Here is a 17679-nt window from a genome sequence, read left to right as displayed (position 1 = left end):
TTTTCAGAAAGTTTTTATGTACAGTATTTAGACCAGCAATCATTTTGGGTTGTCCAGGTTTTATGCTAGTCGAGTCATGTTTCTACCCTATTTATATTTTACTATTGCATTTGTATGGCTGTAACCTGCCCAGCTTTCAGTCAAACATTTATAGAGGGTTTTTAGCATGTTTTATGCTGGTTATACTTTGGTGCCTGTCATAATGATGAACATTATTATTATTATTTATTATTATAGCGCCATTTATTCCATGGCGCTTTACATGTGAGGAGGGGTATACATAATAAAAACAAGTACAATAATCTTGAACAATACAAGTCACAACTGGTACAGGAGGAGAGAGGACCCTGCCCGTGATGTGTCAGGACTCTGAACATTTTTTATTACCTTTTGTGCATTACTGCCCTTTTCCAAGACGGTGTCTTTGGGCTCATGTGCACTGTGTCTTCCTGCTATAAAACTCCACCCCAGCCTTCAGTCTGTGCTAGAGTATTGAGTATGGAGCCTTGCATCCAGCTCCTGACCTCTAGTGACTCCCTGGCTATTTACCTGCTCCTGTGAAGCTGTGTGGTGATCCTGCTACTCTGCTCTGAGTTCCTGCTGCATACACCAGTTCCAGTAATCCTCCTTCATCTGCTGCTCGTGTCTACTTCCATCTGCATTTGCTGGACATGTAAGCTGTTGCTGCTCTGCAAGAACCTGAGACTATTACCCAGGCCTCCCTGGTTGAGCTAAGATATTATTTGAACTGCCTTATAAGCATATCTATCTGTGTTTTGGACTAAGCAAGGACTTATTCGTGTCAAGTATCCTCAAGAATAATTGTGCTTCATAGACTTTCTGTGTGATTGCATTTTCCTCTGCAGTTTCCTGTAGACTGCTAAGCTGCATTTAATATTTACTCCAAGTGTTGTGGACTTGAGTTTCTCTCTGCACCTGTTTGAATCACCGTGTGATAATATAGACTTTACCACTTATAAAACTGTGTCCTGTAGTTGTCTTGTTCCATGCAAAGAGTCTCCTGAGTTATCCCCTATAATTATTACATGATGGCTCACAATCTACAAGGGATGGGTGAGGATACAGTAGGTGAGGGTAGAACTGGTCGTGCAGCGGTTTGGTTGATCGTGGGTTACTGCAGGTTGTAGGCTTGTCGGAAGAGGTGGGTCTTCAGGTTCTTTTTGAAGGTTTCGATGGTAGGCGAGAGTCTGATGTGTTGTGGTAGAGAGTTCCAGAGTAGGGGTGATGCCCAAGAGAAATCTTGTATGCGACTGTGGGAAGAGGAGATAAGAGGGGAGTGGAGAAGGAGATCTTGTGAGGATCGGAGGTCACGTGCAGGAAAATACTGGGAGACGAGGTCACAGATGTATGGAGGAGACAGGTTGTGGATGGCTTTGTATGTCATGGTTAGGCTTTTGTACTGGAGTCTCTGGGTAATGGGGAGCCAGTGAAGGGATTGACAGAGGGGAGAGTCTGGGGAATAGCGGGGGGACAGGTGGATTAGTCGGGCAGCAGAGTTTAGAATAGATTAGAGGGGTATGAGAGTGTTAGAGGGGAGGCCACAGAGCAGGAGTTTACAGTCGTCGAGGTGGGAGATGATGAGGGCATGGACTAGGGTTTTTGCAGATTCTTGGTTTAGGAATGTACGGATCCGTGAAATATTTTTGAGTTGAAGGCGGCAGGAAGTGGAAAGGGCTTGGATATGTGGTTTGAAGGAGAGATCAGTGTCCAGGATTACCCCAAGACAGCGAGTTTGTGGGACTGGTGTTGTGAAATTGGATTCTGGGCTCCCCCGGTGGCCACTGGTGGAATTGAACTTGTGTGCATCATCCTCTCTGTTCACCTGTTCCCATCAGGATGTGGGAGTCTCTATATAACCTTGCTCCTCTGTCAGTTTCATGCCGGTCAACAATGTAATCAGAAGCCTTTCTTTGCATGTTCCTGCTACTAGACAACTCCCAGCTAAGTTGGACTTTCGTCCTTGTTTGTTTTTGCATTTTGTTCCAGTTCACAGCTGCTGTTTCGTTACTGTGTCTGGAAAGCTCTTTTGATCTGAAATTGCCACTCTGGTGTTATGAGTTAATACTAGAGTCTTAAAGTAATTTCTGGATGGTGTTTTGATAGGGTTTTCAGCTGACCATGAAAGTGCCCTTTCTGTCTTCCTGCTATCTAGTAAGCGGACCTCGATTTTGCTAAACCTATTTTCATACTACGTTTGTCATTTCATCTATAATCACCGCCAATATATGTGGGGGCCTCTGTCTGCCTTTTGGGGAAATTTCTCTAGAGGTGAGCCAGGACTGTATTTTCCTCTGCTAGGATTAGTTAGTCCTCCGGCTGGCGCTGGGCGTCTAGGGATAAAACGTAGGCACGCTACCCGGCCACTGTTAATTGTGCGGCAGGTTTAGTTCATGGTCAGTTTAGATTCCATCTTCCAAGAGCTAGTTCTTATATATGCTGGGCTATGTTCTCTCGCCATTGAGAATCATGACAGACTGGGGAGAGTGGGAAGCAGTTTACTGTTATGGATAGGTTCGTTGGGTGGGTTGCGTGAGATGGGGAAAGACGATGAATTCTGTTTTGTTCATGTTAAGTTTTAGAAATCTAGCGAAGGAGGATGAAATAGCGGACAAACATTGAGGGATTCTGGTTAGTAGGGTGGTGATATCTGGTCCAGAGATGTAAATCTGTGTGTCGTCAGCATAGAGATGATACTGAAAGCCGTGAGATTCTATGAGCTGTCCCAGGCCAAAGGTGTAGATGGAGAAGAGCAGGGGCCCTTGAACTGAACCTTGCGGGTCGCTGATAGATAGGGGGCGAGGTGAGGAGATGGTGTGTGAGTGGGAGACGCTGAATATCCGGTCAGTTAGGTATGACGAGATCCAGAATAGGGCCAAGTCTGTGATGCCAAGGGATGAGAGGGTCCGCAGCAACAGGGAATGGTCCACTGTGTCAAAGGCAGAGGACAGGTCCAGGAGGAGGAGGATAGAGTAGTGTCGCTTGCTCTTGGCGGTTAATAGGTCATTGGTGACCTTAGTTAAGGCAGTTTCAGTGGAGTGGTGTGACCGGAAGCCTGATTGTAAGCAGTCGAAGAGGGAGCAGGAAGATAGATAGAAGGACAGGTCAAGATGGATGTGTTGTTCCAGTAGTTTTGAGGCATAGGGGAGAAGTGATATAGGGCGATAGCTAGATACAGAGAATGGATCAAGAGAGGGCTTTTTGAGGATAGGTGTGATTGAGACATGTTTAAAGCTTGAGGGGAAAACACCAGTTGTTAGTGATAGGTTGAAGAGATGGGTTAGGGTTGGGATGAAGACTATGGCAAGGTTTGGGATGAAGTGGGATGGGATCGGGTCAAGTGCACAGGTGGTGAGATACGATCTTGAGAGTAGAGTGGAGAGTCGATCTTCTGTAATGGTGGAGAAGTTGGTTTTGGAGGTGGAGGGCTGGGTAGTTGGGAGGAAGGGCTCTGGGGGTTGTCCACTAAAACTGTCTCTGATGTTCTCAATATTCTGCTTGAAAAATGAGGTAAAGTCTTCAGCTGAGATGAGTGGGGAGCGAGGAGATGCTGGGGGACGGAGGAGAGAATTTAAGGTGTTGAATAACTGTTTAGGGTTGTGAGACAGGGAGGATATGAGAGATGAGAAGTAGGTTTGTTTTGCTGAAATTAAGAACTCTACATTTTTATCTCATTTGTTTTTCATAACTCTACTATTTTTTCATATGTAAAATCTGGTTGGAAATTCAGTAATGCACCCCAAACCCTACCTAACCCATAATCAACATTAAAGTGAACCTGTCACCAGATTTGGTTGATATAAGATACGGCCACTGCCTTTCAGGGCTTATCTATAGCATTCTATATTGCTGTAGATAAGCCCCGATCCGACCTGAAAGATAAGAAAAATAAGTTTTATTATACTCACCCGGGGGTGGGCCGGTCTGATAGGTGTCGCAGGTCCGGGTCCGGCGCCTCCCATCTTATGATCGCCACCCTCCTGCTTGCTTCATGGCTCCCCAGCATCATCGCTCCTGCGCAGGCGTACTTATCTGCCCTGTTGAGGGCAGAGGAAAGTACTGCAATGCGCAGGCGCCGGGAAAGGTCAGAGAGGCCCAGTGCCTGTGCACTGCAGTACTTTCCTCTGCTTTAAATTATGAAATTTTGACTAACTGCAGCCACCACTAGAGGGAGCCTGCTGCAAATAATTTATATGCAATAAAGCTATGTTCATATCTACAGATTCTGTAAAAAAAAATGCAGGAAAAATAGTACAACATGCAGCTCTATTTTTCCATTAACCCCTTCCCGACATGTGACGGTATAGTACGTCACATGTCGGGACCCCCGCTTTGATGTGCGCTCCGGCGGTGAGCGCACATCAAAGTCGCGACATGTCAGCTGTTTTTTACAGCTGACATGTGCGCGCAATAGCGGCGGGTGAAATCGCGATCACCCGCCGCTATTAACTAGTTAAATGCCGCTGTCAAACGCAGACAGCGGCATTTAACTACCGTATCCGGCCGTGCGGCCGGATATGAGCGCATCGCCGGCCCCCGTCACATGATCGGGGGTCGGCGATGCTTGTACATTGTAACCATAGAGGTCCTGGAGACCTCTATGGTTACTGATCGCCGGTGGCTGTGAGCGCCACCCTGTGGTCGGCGCTCACAGCACACCGGCATTTTAGCTACATAACAGCGATCTGATGATCGCTGTTATGTAGCAGAGCCGATCGGGTTGTGCCTGCTTCTAGCCTCCCATGGAGGCTATAGAAGCATGGTAAAAGTTAAAAAAAAAAGTAAAAAAAAATGTGAAAAAAATAAAAAAAATATAAAAGTTTAAATCACCCCCCTTTCGCCCCAATCAAAATAAATCAATAAAAAAAACACCCAACCTACACATATTTGGTATCGCCGCGTTCAGAATCGCCCGATCTATCAATAAAAAAAAAGCATTAACCTGATCGCTAAACGGCGTAATGAGAAAAAAAATCGAAACGCCAGATTTATGTTTTTTTGGTCGCCACGACATTGCATTAAAATGCAATAACGGGCGATCAAAAGAATGTATCTGCACCAAAATGCTATCATTAAAAATGCCAGCTCGGCACGCAAAAAATAAGCCCTCACCTGACCCCAGATCACGAAAAATGGAGACGCTACGAGTATCGGAAAATAGCGCAATTTTGTTTTGTTTTGTTTTTTGCAAAGTTTGGAATTTTTTTTCACCACTTAGGTGAAAAATAACCTAGTCATGTTAGGTGTCTATGAACTCGTACTGACCTGGAGAATCATAATGGCAGGTCAGTTTTAGCATTTAGTGAACCTAGCAAAATAGGCAAGCAAAAAACAAGTGTGGGATTGCACTTTTTTTGCAATTTCACTGCACTTGGAATTTTTTTCCCGTTTTCTAGTACACGACATGGTAAAACCAATGATGTCGTTCAAAAGTACAACTCGTCCCGCAAAAAATAAGCCCTCACATGGCCAAATTGACGGAAAAATAAAAAAGTTATGGCTCTGGGAAGGAGGGGAGCGAAAAACGAAAACGGAAAAACGGAAAAAGCTCCGGGGGTGAAGGGGTTAAATAGACACCATGAAAGACACCCAACAAACTACATGATCACTAATGGAGTCCAAAAGGTATCATTGATGACCGCTACATGACGGATCATTGTTGTTATGTTTGTTTTCTGTTCCAATCACGAAACAGAGAAATGAAAAATATGAACGCACACTTGAAGATCTTGACAGCCTCCTATATCCTATGAGTCAGTGCATCACGGTCCGTACAAAGGCTTCTGAATTTGGCCTTAGGCTGGAAGCGCATCATTTTGGTGGTGAAGGTGGCCTGTGGATCTGAAGCTTTGTGTTAGGGAAAAAAGAGCTTTGCTCTGCATAAAATATTGAACAGTTACTGGACACACGATTCAATTATACATATTTAAATTAAAAAAAAATTAAATGCTGGACATTTTGGTAAATACTCATTTGCCCAATAAAATAAAATATAAAGCATATTTTATTGTAATTCGGTATTGTGCTGTCCTTCAGTTATTTTCTCAGAAATTTAAGAATGAATTGGGAAGTGGGTGTTACCCTTCTTTGTGACAGGAGAATGTCCCTGCACAGTCTGACAGTGGCAGCACTGATTGGATAGTCTCAGGCTATGCAGGGACATCCTCCAACTACTGTACTCCGACATTTCTAAGAGGAATAGCAGAGGAACCGCATAACTCAAAGGTTTAAGAAAAGCTGTTCTAGAATTATTACTTCATGGAAAATACAAGTATTTTGTAAAACAGACATGTCAGGAATGGTGCAGGTCCTCGTTAAAGTTTATCACACTAAGTGCTCAGCCAGACGGACACATAAATCGGAACGAGATCGGAACACATGGACTGGCCGGCGGCTCTCCCGACCCGAGCATGACAGCTTCATGTATTTCTAAATAGCTGTTCCTCTCTGGTCTGGAGAGCCACCGGGCCAGTCTGTGCGTTCTGATCTCGTTCCGTTTTACACTGTCATAATATGAATTCATGTCGAACTAATGGTAGCTCTGACCAAAACATGTGTAAAGGCCAAACTATAGATCTTCTTTAAAATACAAAATCTAAACAGATTATTTGACGTCAAGAAAATCTGTAAAATGTGTTAGAAATTGATGTAGCCTACCCCATATTATTGGCACAAAGTGCACATATCTGTGCTGAGATTATGCAGGACTAGTCTGATTTATCTTATTAAAGAAGTCTTATTCATTTTCAGGTTATGTCATGTTTGGCCTGAGCCGTGTGAAAATCTAGATGTCATTTTGCAGAAGATACAGTGTGCCCATCTGAGCTGGTTTAGATTCGGCTTGTAATTGTCATAGCATCATTGGAGTGCCCCAGGCAGCCCCAGCAGACACAATGCAGATTTGATGTTCTCCTAAGCTTGCAGACCTGTCTGAAAAAAAGAGCTGTTAGCCTGATCTAAATTCTGAAATGTTGATGGTGACTATTAAGTAACCAGGAGATTTTTCCTTATGCATGATCACTGTATATCACAGTCAGGTGTGACAGGTGCCTAGGCTATGAATGTTCAGCGGCCAGGCATTATATTCTGGAATACTTACTGCAGTTATCAGATATGTGTTAGGCTTGTCAAGGTTAACTATTACATTACACACTGTTTGTAGTGGAATCCTACATTTAAGACCGTGTTCACATGTGCATCCTGGGTTCCGTGTATAACCAGACTGTGTCCGATCCCAAAAGTGCTAATTGGATTCCATTGACTTTGGTTTCTTTGTTTTGTGGGAGCCTCTGATTGCAGTGTGACCAGAACCTTAGCATGCTCTCACAATTATATGTGACCAGTCAGACATGGCAATAGATTTGTGGGAGAAAAAAACATAAATTGCGGTTAATAAAATACTGAATGAAAATTATTTCACTTCAGTCTAGGAATAGAACGTTTTTTTTACACATTTATAGCAATGTTACCTGTCATTGTAATCCTAGCTGTGATGATAATGACACTCCTAGGGAGCCATCTGCGGTCTTTAGTGGTCAGTGTAAAAGCAAATGTTTTTTTAATAAAGATCGTTATATATAAAAAAAAAAAAATACTGGAAATGTTTTAAAAAATGTTTTTCCTTTGTAAAAAAGGATTGGTAATTTTTCTGTGATATAAAATGTTTAACCACTTTCGAACTGCCCTAAGGCTATAAATGCCCAGGCAGTTTGGGTTTTACTCTGCAGTGCCGATTATTGATGAGCGAGCGTACTCGGATAAGGTTTTATCCGAGCACACTCGTGTCCTAATCGAGTATTTTCAGCGTGCTCGAAAAATATACTCGAGTCACCGTGGCTGCATGTCTTGTGGCTGTTCAACAGACACTGACTCGAATATATTTTTCGAGCACACCGAAAATATTCGATTAGAACACGAGCATGCTCAGATTGTGAAGGAGGGAATAGCTAATGATATCAATTATTAACTGTACATAAGCTAGTTCAAACATGGTGTAGTAAGATGGCGTCTACATTCTGGAACTACACCCTGGAATCCTTGGAATGTGAGGTGGATGCACTGAAGACCATTTATGGTACAGACCTAGCATGGACCTATCACAGACCGACACAATGGCTGCTGAGGAGCTGTGCACTGCCCTCTTCCTATCTGCTAAATGATCTTTTGTTTGTACTAATAAAGTTAAGTTCTATGCCAGCTTTTGCCGAGAGAGGAGCGCACATCTGACCCTGCATCCAATGTCTTTCTTTTATGCATGCACTTGGCTCATATTTATTAGGTCAGGGGGAGGCAATCACTAAGATCTCACCTTAAGATCACCCCAACAGGATAACACCTTAACACCTTATCCGAGCACACTTGCTCATCACTAGTGTCAATTCAAAATGTTACTTCATAATAGATAGAGCAGTGCAGAACTTCAAAAAATCCTGCATGTGAACACAGCCTGAGAATTGTTGCAAAAAAATACAGTTTTTTTGTAATTTTTTTTCCATTTTTGCTGCAGCCAGATGTCAGCTGTGAACAAATAACACAGTATATTACTATAACATTAGATGTGCTAGGACTATAAACTATAGAATAAATGAACGTCTACATGCATTTCCTTTATGCTGGAATATATCCGTGCTTCAGATAGGGATAATTTTTCAATATTAACGTGATAGCAGTGACATATGTTTGGATATCTTTCTTCCACAGTCTAGCACATCTCTTTTTCATTTCAAGATGATGCTTAGTTTCACTAATATGCTTATTTTTATGCATATTTATCATTGAATACTATCTGAATATACTTATTTTATGCATGTTTTAGGGGGAATACCTGCTGCTCTCAGGGCTTGTGTTAAAGATGAGTTAAAACCATGATTATAGTATGTGTATCTTTGTCCATCCATGCTTGTGCATTGTCATATAAGTTAGTTACATGCTAATTCTATTATAATGTGTCAGACTTGTAGCTTTTTATAGCAATAAAAATAGTAAAAAACAACTTGGTGTACATATAAACTTTTAAAATGGTTGTACAGTTAGAATATATCAATGACCTATCCATAGAAATATCAATCAATCAATATTCAATTGATGGGGGTCTGATACCTGACACCCTAACTGATCAGCTGTTATAAACTGATTTAAGCACAATTCAATATGTAAGGCCAATCTACACTGCTACACATTGAATAGAGCGGCGCAGTGCAGCTCCTGCCCAAGGGTTTACATCCTGTGGAGCTTGTAACAGCTGATCAATGGGCGTGATGGGTGCCTGCCTCCATTGATCTCATGTTATGACCTACATACAGGTCATTAATAAATTATATCTGGCCAATCATTCAATTTCTCATGTTTGTCTGATTTTCTCTAATTCTATGTGGATCTGGTGGTCCTTGGCTCTTTGTGGACCAAGGGCCCCTGGCCCTGATGCTAATTTTGCTCTCAGTTAGAGCCGGGGGTGCGGTTATAGCTGCCGTTCTCTATTCACAGAGCAGTGACTGAAATCGTGCCAGCGTCACCCCAATGATTAAAAGCCTAAGGGTATGTTCCCACGGTCAGTAAACACTGCAGATTGGATGCTGCTTATAGCCGTAGCGTCCAACCCGCAGCGGCCAGATGTTACAGCATAGTGGATGGGATTTGAGGAAATCCCATCTCCACTATGCGTGCACCTATGCGTGCACTATGTGGTGCATCTTTCGAGACTGCAGCATGTCTATTTATCTTGCAGAGACTCTCAGTCTCTGCAAGATAAACTTCTTGTCCAATGTATAGGACGCAGTGAATCCGCACAGTTCAAGGAACACATGCAGAATCACCTGGGTTAAAAAAAAAAGCCGCCAGCGCTTTGGACGGAGCGGGCATGTGCTGCATCCAGTGCGCTGCCGGTTCCTGACTGTGGGAACATACCCAAACACTGCGGAGGGAATAAAGTTTATTTCCTCCTGGTAGTGGGGCTCTCAGTGCGGGTGCCACACAGTGTCAAAATGCTGCTAACCTGAAAATTAACCCCATATCTGCACATTAATAGCATTATTTTAAATGACATGTTCCATTTAAATGAGAGCTATTGTCAGAAAATGACCTATGGTTTAAATCAAAATCCCATCTTTGTGTAACATGTATTTTGAAAACATTTTTGGCAATGGTTTTTTGTTCTCTTATCACAAACTTTGATTAAAGAAAAAGGAGAAAAAATAGTAACCTTGCAATTTTCACTCTGGACATTGTGGCTTTTTTAGCCTCCTGCTTTCTAGGCAGAGTTTTCTCCATATTATCAGAGGCGGAATTACAATGACTGGTAACACCTCTGCAAACAGCGGATGACACAGGATCCACCAACCACAATGTGCAATGTCACAGCTGACAATGAGACCTATTCCGACATACTTACTAAATAATACTTTCTCTATAATGTATATGACCAATGTAGGTGAAATGTGCGAGGATTCTATTGAACTGATTGCTATTCTATAAAAATAGAAGCAGCTATTAGATGTGTGATTATCGTTATCTGCTGAGTGATAAAATGTGAATGACTTCCAATTTGCAACCTTAAGATGTTAAAAGATGGGATTTGTATCTCGTCACCGTCAAGAACTGTCTGCATCTACCAATTTACAAATCTCTACTTACAAAGAGAGAAAGCAAAGCGATCCAGTTTAGTGGGAATGACAGCTTGATGAGGCAGATACCATTACGTTTACAGCATTTGTGTCATGTGCGCTACGGTAGTTAAAGGAACATATTGGTGGATGGGCTATTAAACTGTTTTGCCAAGTGCTTACAGTGAAATTAACTACTTCTCTCCTTCGCCAACAGTTAATATTATTATAAATAGGTATCTTTGGCGGAGATCGTTAAATGATTAAGAGTTTGCTGTAAGTAAAGAAATCCTCCATGCTGATCTGGTATACTGCAGGTTATAAACCTTCTGTGTATGGATGGTGTTCCTACATCATGATCACATCAGATTACATTGATGTCGCAAGACTTTATTATGTTCACCCTTCCGATTCCATACACCGGCTTAGACCCCTTGATTGTGGACTTACGGCACCCTTGTAAGTCACTTTACTCTCTCCTAGAATATCTCAGAAATATGATGCAACCGATCACTTTTTACTTACATATTTAATGAAATCGAAGCCATACTGAGATCTTTCTATGGGTAATATACCCCATATATATTTTTGTAACATGGATCTTGTGTACGTATGATGACTTGTATTGTACTATTCAAGATGTACCTAGTGACATCTAAAGACAATTTTCAAAAATCTTCATTTTTTTTGAAAATTTGAAAAAACATCAAAATTGTTAAAATAAGATATCAGATATTTAGAAATAATTAATTTTGTAGCACCTTCATAATAACATTTATTAGATAATCTGTGAGACTGTGGTTGTCTGATTACTCGGCCATCATCCGTTTACAAAGGCGGTGTCTTTACTGATAGCTTTGTTATATCTATGGAAATTATTACTAAGGAATAACTTGCAAGCAGACTTATAATAAAGCTTTTAGCAACAAAAATAAAATATTTAGTAAAATTTGGAAAGTTCTCAATGTCAACCTTATAATACCAGTGTTTGTGATGCCATCATAGTAGTGAAAGGAAGTTGGATTTTAGAGTTACATGACAAAAAAATTGTAGATATCTAATATTTATTTTAACACTTCACTTGTATGGGTTTATTTTGTGCTTTTGTAACATTGGTTTTTGAATTATTTAATGTCAATTATGTTACGTCTGCCTTGTTGAAGATCTATATTCTTCTCATCATTAGATACAGTGCTTGGGTACTAGTTAACATTAAAATGTTTCAGGCCCAATTAGACTAGCCAATAATTGGGAACAAGCTTTTGTTAGAATGTTTGTTCGCTAATTATTGTCTTGTGTAAATATGCCAGCAATCACCAGACAAATAAGTAAAATACTCACCTTTTGGTAGCTTGGATTATTTTATGCCGGCATGAAAATCTAAAACGTTCTCGGCAGCAGATCATTCTGTCTAAACAGGAAATGTGCTGCTGATAGTAAGGATACTCTACTAACAATGCGCGTAGAATATAAAGTAGTATAAAGGTGGAACGTTTAACTCTCACAGTCAGCAGGTGTAAATGCACCTTTTTGATCGTACATGTCTAATTTCTTCCAGAAACAGCTCCACATCTTGTTCACTGAGTGTATGCGGTATTGCAACTTCAGTGGAGACATTTTTCGAATACTCTTATAACTCTTTTGTCTTTAAAACGGGGGTTGAGGGACTAAGGTGGGTAAAAAGGGTTAGCCAACCTTTTAAAGTTGATGGCTTGCTTATTCCTTGAATAGGCCATCATTATTAGATCTGTGAGTGTTCGGACTATCAGCACCATCTTTGATCAGCTATTTGAAAAGTTCATACTTGCCTCCTGCTCTGTAAAGCAAGGTACTGCAGCATCGTTTCATTCATGTCAATAAAACAATGCTGCAAAACCTTTCTTCACTGCTGTGAAAAATACAGTGTAGGCAAGTACGAACCAGCCTGCAAGCAGCTGCAGACATTGAAAAGCTGCGGCACTTGCTTCAGCACCAGAGCCTCTTTAAACTTCCGGTTAGTTGTGGTGCTGATGGCCAATCCTAGGCTGGGTAACCAATTTAAATGCTTTAGTAAATAACAATTTGAAAATATGTAACATTTGTTATTTACTTTCCATATTTATTGGTATATTTTGCACTTTTACAATTTCTTTTGAATTCTTGAATGTAATTTTTACATCTACTTTTTCATAGATGAAGGTCTGAACCATGAGTGCAAGCTCTGCAGCCAGTCATTTGACTCCCCAGCAAAACTCCAGTGTCATCTTATTGAGCACAGCTTTGAAGGAATGGGAGGCACATTTAAGTGCCCTGTCTGTTTTACAGGTAAATCTTCTCATTGTGCACTAATTTAGCCAATTTTATCATTATGGAAACTTAACTGTAAAACTAAATGAAGGAACTATCTCCCCAAACCTATCAATAGACGCAAAATGTCTTCATTTAGATCTACATTTTATCAATAAATCTTAGAGCTGCATTGTGATTCTTATAAATTAACATTTTCCACTTTGACCATCTAGCCACAAAGTTTTTTCCCAAATAATTTCTAAATCGTAATTTTGCTTAATGTTTAGATGTTTTTGTTAACTCAGATGGTGTCCGGGGAGAGAAGGATATGGCAAGTTGGATTTCCAATAGCTGATCCTTTTGTTCTCCGGATGATAAGCCGCTCCCAGAGGAGTCTGGCAGTGGCACTCTCATAGAGAACACAGGAGTGGCCAACAGGAGCGGCCGAGCCTTAATGTGTATACGGGAGTATGAAAATTAGATTGTATTGATAAATATACCCCACCCGGTCCACAAACATGACCATTAATGCTCTACTTCTATTCGTAGTTTCATTGTGAAGCAGCCAATGCTTACTTTAACCCCTTCCCTCCACAACCAATTTCCATTTTTTTGCGCTTTAGTTTTTTCCTCCCCCTCTTCCAAGAGCAATAACCTTTTTATTTTGAGGGCTTGTTTTTTGCTGGACATTAAATATACTGGAACACAGGAAAAACATTCCAAGGGCTGTCAAATTATGAAAAAAATGCAATTCTATCATGCATTTTTTGTTTGGTTTTACAGCGCACATTAGTACAATTACAGTGATATCCAACGTATTAATATTTTTTCATTTAATATGTAGAAAGGGGATGCACAACACTCCTGGTTGAGCAACTCTGGTGCCTAAGTAGGCTTCCAACCCGTAATCCAATAGTAGCAATAAACAACAGATTTATTTGGCAATCCACAAATTAACGTTTCGGTCTCTTTAGACCTTCATCAGAACTGTGTGAAATATACAAAAACAAAAATAAATGACAAAATAAAATGCATATGATATAAATAGATATGCCATTTACCACAAGATTAACAATGCAGGATACAGCTAAACGCATCAAAGTACATTTTTTCAGAAGTATGAGGAATATGATCTCGAAAAGCATACATTGTGACAATAAGTCCAGACAGGCCAGAAAGGATAGACCAAAGCGTTAATTTGTGGATTGCCAAATAAATCTGTTATATGTTCAAACTATCCTGAGTGTAAAGTTTATTACTACTATTATTTCATTTAAGTGAAGAAAAAAATTCTGAAATTTGTAAAATAAAAAATGGGTTTTTTTGTCACTATTTTATAAAACCTGTAACATTTTTATTTTTCCATTTTATTTTTGCATGGCAAGTTGACGTACTTATTTTGTACCAATCTGGGGTAGATACAATGTTTTGATTTGTTTTGATTTTTTTTGCACTTTTTAGGGAGGAGTGGTGATTGAAAAATTGCAATTATTGTGTTTCATTTTTTTTCTCATTATAGCGCTTACCAATTGGATTAATTAATTTAATACCTTGATAGATTGGACTTCTATGAATATGATGATACCAAATATGTTTTTTTTTCTTTATTTTTAATAGGGAAAGTGGGGGGAGATTCAAACTTTTATATTAATTTAATATTTTTTTTTATATTTTTTGAAACTTTTCTTTTTTACTTTATTTTTAGTCCACAAAAGGGGCTTGAGCCTTCAGTTGTCAAATTGCCTATACTGTATACAGGAATGCAGTATATAGAGAAGATCACGGAGTCCTTTGAAGCTGAGTGCTATCCCGGCCATTCTCACGCTTTCTAAGCGCCGCCCCACTCACCGCATGTTTCGCTCTACTCCACCTAGTACCTGACCATTGCTCTCAGCTGCCTTGTACTTCACTTCTTGCTCTGCTATTTGTGAGTCATAGGGGGCAGGACTGAACTCTGTAGGAATTTGAATCCATTCGAATTCCAGGTGTATATCACGCGACCACCCTGCATTCCTCACCTGAACTTAGATTCTAGTAGCTCATTCTATAGCTTCCTGTATTCCTGGTGTCTACCTTCTGGCAAGGCCTGTCCGTTCGATTCAAGGATGAGTTTGCAGGCAGAGAACTATCATTCTTACTGGACTCCCTTACACCTGACCTCTAGGATAAATCTTCACTTCCATGAGCGAGCCCTGAAACAAGCTTCAATGTCTCCTCATGCCAGAAGACCACTGAGCCTATGCAAGTTGAGCGGGCCAAACTTTCTGTGCAGGAAAAACTGCAGAGGCTCAGGGAGAGTGTATGCATGAACTGTGGAGGCAAGGGACATTTTGTTTGCCAGTGCCCTGTGAGACCAGGAAATTCCAACATCTAGTGTTGGCCAGAGAGACGACCCTAGGTGACACTAATTGCTCTCCAAAGCTTCTGTCCGAAGTTACCTTGGCCTGGCAGGAGAGGTTCCTCTGCTGCTCATCTGGGTTCTGGCTCCGTGGGCAACTTCATTCATTTGGATCTGGTCCGGCGACTTCAGCTTCCCACTCTGAAGCTGGATCACCACTTGACTATTACCTCTACTGACAGACAACTCTAGGCAGAACCTATTTGTTTTATCATGCTGCCAGTCACGCTGTGGATTGGGGTCCTGCATACTAAGAAGATTTCTCCTTCTACGTACTACCCAAATCTGGAAATTCAGTCCTCCTGGGCCTTCCTTGGCTGCTTCTACACGCGTCGGTTATTGGCTGATCCTCCAGTCAGGTGCTTCGTTGGAGACCGTATTGTGCTTCCAACTGCTTAGCATGGCCCAATACTCTCCCTCCTGTGCCTTCAAACCTTGCTTCTATGGCTATTCAGCATCCTGCCAATGCAGATGTCTTTTGTGAGAAGAATGCAGCCTGTCACCTCTCCACTCTGAGGCCGGGTACATTGTTAGTCTCTGGTATCAAGTCGGAATACATTTAAGAAAATCTAAGGGATTCATCTGTAAGTCCTTCTCCTGCTGGTGCTGTTTTTTTCTTCATGATGAAGTATGGCTCCCTACAGATCTGCAATGATTGTCAGTGCCCTAAGAAAATCACCATCAAGAACAAGTCCCACTGCCGCTGAAATTTGAACTATTTGACAAAATCCATGGAGCAAAGATTTTCACTGAATTGGATTTAAGAGAGGAATATGACTTGATCTGGATCCGCAATGGTGACCCTTTAATACCTGTGACTGTCACTGAATATCTCATTTTGCCGTTTTGTCTGTGTATTGCATTCACCGTGTTTTAGAAGTTCATTAATTACATCTTCAGGCATCTCCTTTATGCTTCTGTGGTTGTATATCTGGACTTGATGATATCCTGTTTTTCTCTTCTGATCTACCTACTCACAGAAGATACGTCCGTCAAGTTTTGTAGGGTCTTTGGAGAACCATTTGTTTGCCTAATTGTCCAAATGTGTCTTTGAAAAAACCTCCCTGCCCTTCCTCGGTTACATCGTCTTCAACCAGGGTCTTGAGATGGATCCAGAGAAGGTTTCTGCTATTGTCTCTTGGCCGCGTCCTAAAGGTTAGCTTGTCGTCCAGCGCTTCATGGGTTTTACCAACTTCTACTGGCAATTTATTCCATTCTTTTCATCTCTCACGGCACCTATTCCTGCCTTAACCAAAAAGGGAGCTAATGCCAAGTTCTAGTCAGCAATGTCAACCTTCCAACACTTGAAAGAGGCCTTCGCAAACGCACCAGTACTGTACCATCCCAATCCTAACAAGCAGATGCCTCTTTTATCTGTGCTGAAACAGTGCTTCTTCAAATGACTTCAAACTATACAGTAATTTGTATTTAGTCTGTCCTGCAGAGATCTGCTTCTCTGGTCTATCGCATGCCAGCAGGTGATATATCAGGTGACTCCACCCTTTATTCCTCGCTTGAACTTAGTTTCTAGGCAGCTCAATCTTTAGCTTCATATATTGGCATATTCCAGTTTTATATTACCTATTATCGACCCTACTCGCCTTCTTGTTTATTATGATCTAACCGTTCCTGACCTCGGCTACAAATTATTAACTTGTGCTGCCAGCCTTCAACTTCCGGCTGTCTGTCTATGCTTCTGTTTTGCCCACCTGTAACCCATATTAGAGTCTCTGACCCACTGGTCAGCTGCTCTGTCCTGGTGACTGCCCTGGAGCAGTACCTGGTGTCTACCGGTGGGCCAGCCTATTCTCACCATCAGAGGCTCCAGTGAATTCCGCAGTATATACTTAGTCACACTCTTCCAGGGTAAGCTTGGCCCGTGACACAGTGGGTCCACATCCACTAGTGTTTTACTCAACATATAGCTGATGGGAGTCGGTTCGCTCAATCACCGGCATTCATTCTATTTAAATGCCACTATCAGAGATTGACATCAGTGCTTAAAAGTATAACAGCCATCTCTGGAATTTAGGTCTGGCCATGACTGTTAGGGACAGATGCCAGCTATTTAATATAGCCAGTATCTGCTATGTGTGGAGAAAGCTCAGTTGCAGAGCACTCTTCACACATGATCACCCCCACAATCACGTGCATATATGTGTTATTCCACTTAAGGATTAGAGGGCCCTAGACAAATTTCTTCAGTCACTCAGTTTGACTGTAGATTGCTGAAAGTGTCAGTGTGCAGTGCACACGCTGTCATGATTCCTCTATATTCCCAGGTGAGCGAGCAGTCATGTATGATACTTGCGCTCACATACCGACTAGATTCTCATCCTATTCTCCCAATAGAACATTGTGAGAAGCAGATGAGAATTCAGTCTTTGCAATCTGCAG

General features: G+C 41.3%; 1 protein-coding gene across 5 annotated transcripts in view; it reads left to right on the top strand.

The window, feature by feature from the left end:
- The window catches only part of ZNF521 (zinc finger protein 521), a 498777-nt gene that overhangs the window by 417559 nt on the left and 63539 nt on the right, over positions 1 to 17679 (top strand). For all 5 annotated transcript variants that reach the window (XM_077270378.1, XM_077270376.1, XM_077270379.1 and 2 more), the window contains one exon: positions 12789 to 12920. In XM_077270378.1, the coding sequence (XP_077126493.1) occupies positions 12789 to 12920 (132 nt within the window). The remainder of the gene's footprint in view (positions 1 to 12788; positions 12921 to 17679) is intronic.

Source organism: Ranitomeya variabilis, chromosome 6, assembly GCF_051348905.1.
Source record: "Ranitomeya variabilis isolate aRanVar5 chromosome 6, aRanVar5.hap1, whole genome shotgun sequence".
NCBI lineage: Eukaryota > Metazoa > Chordata > Amphibia > Anura > Dendrobatidae > Ranitomeya > Ranitomeya variabilis.
Note: the sequence above shows the minus strand (reverse complement) of the source record. Positions and strands in the feature narration are given on the sequence as shown.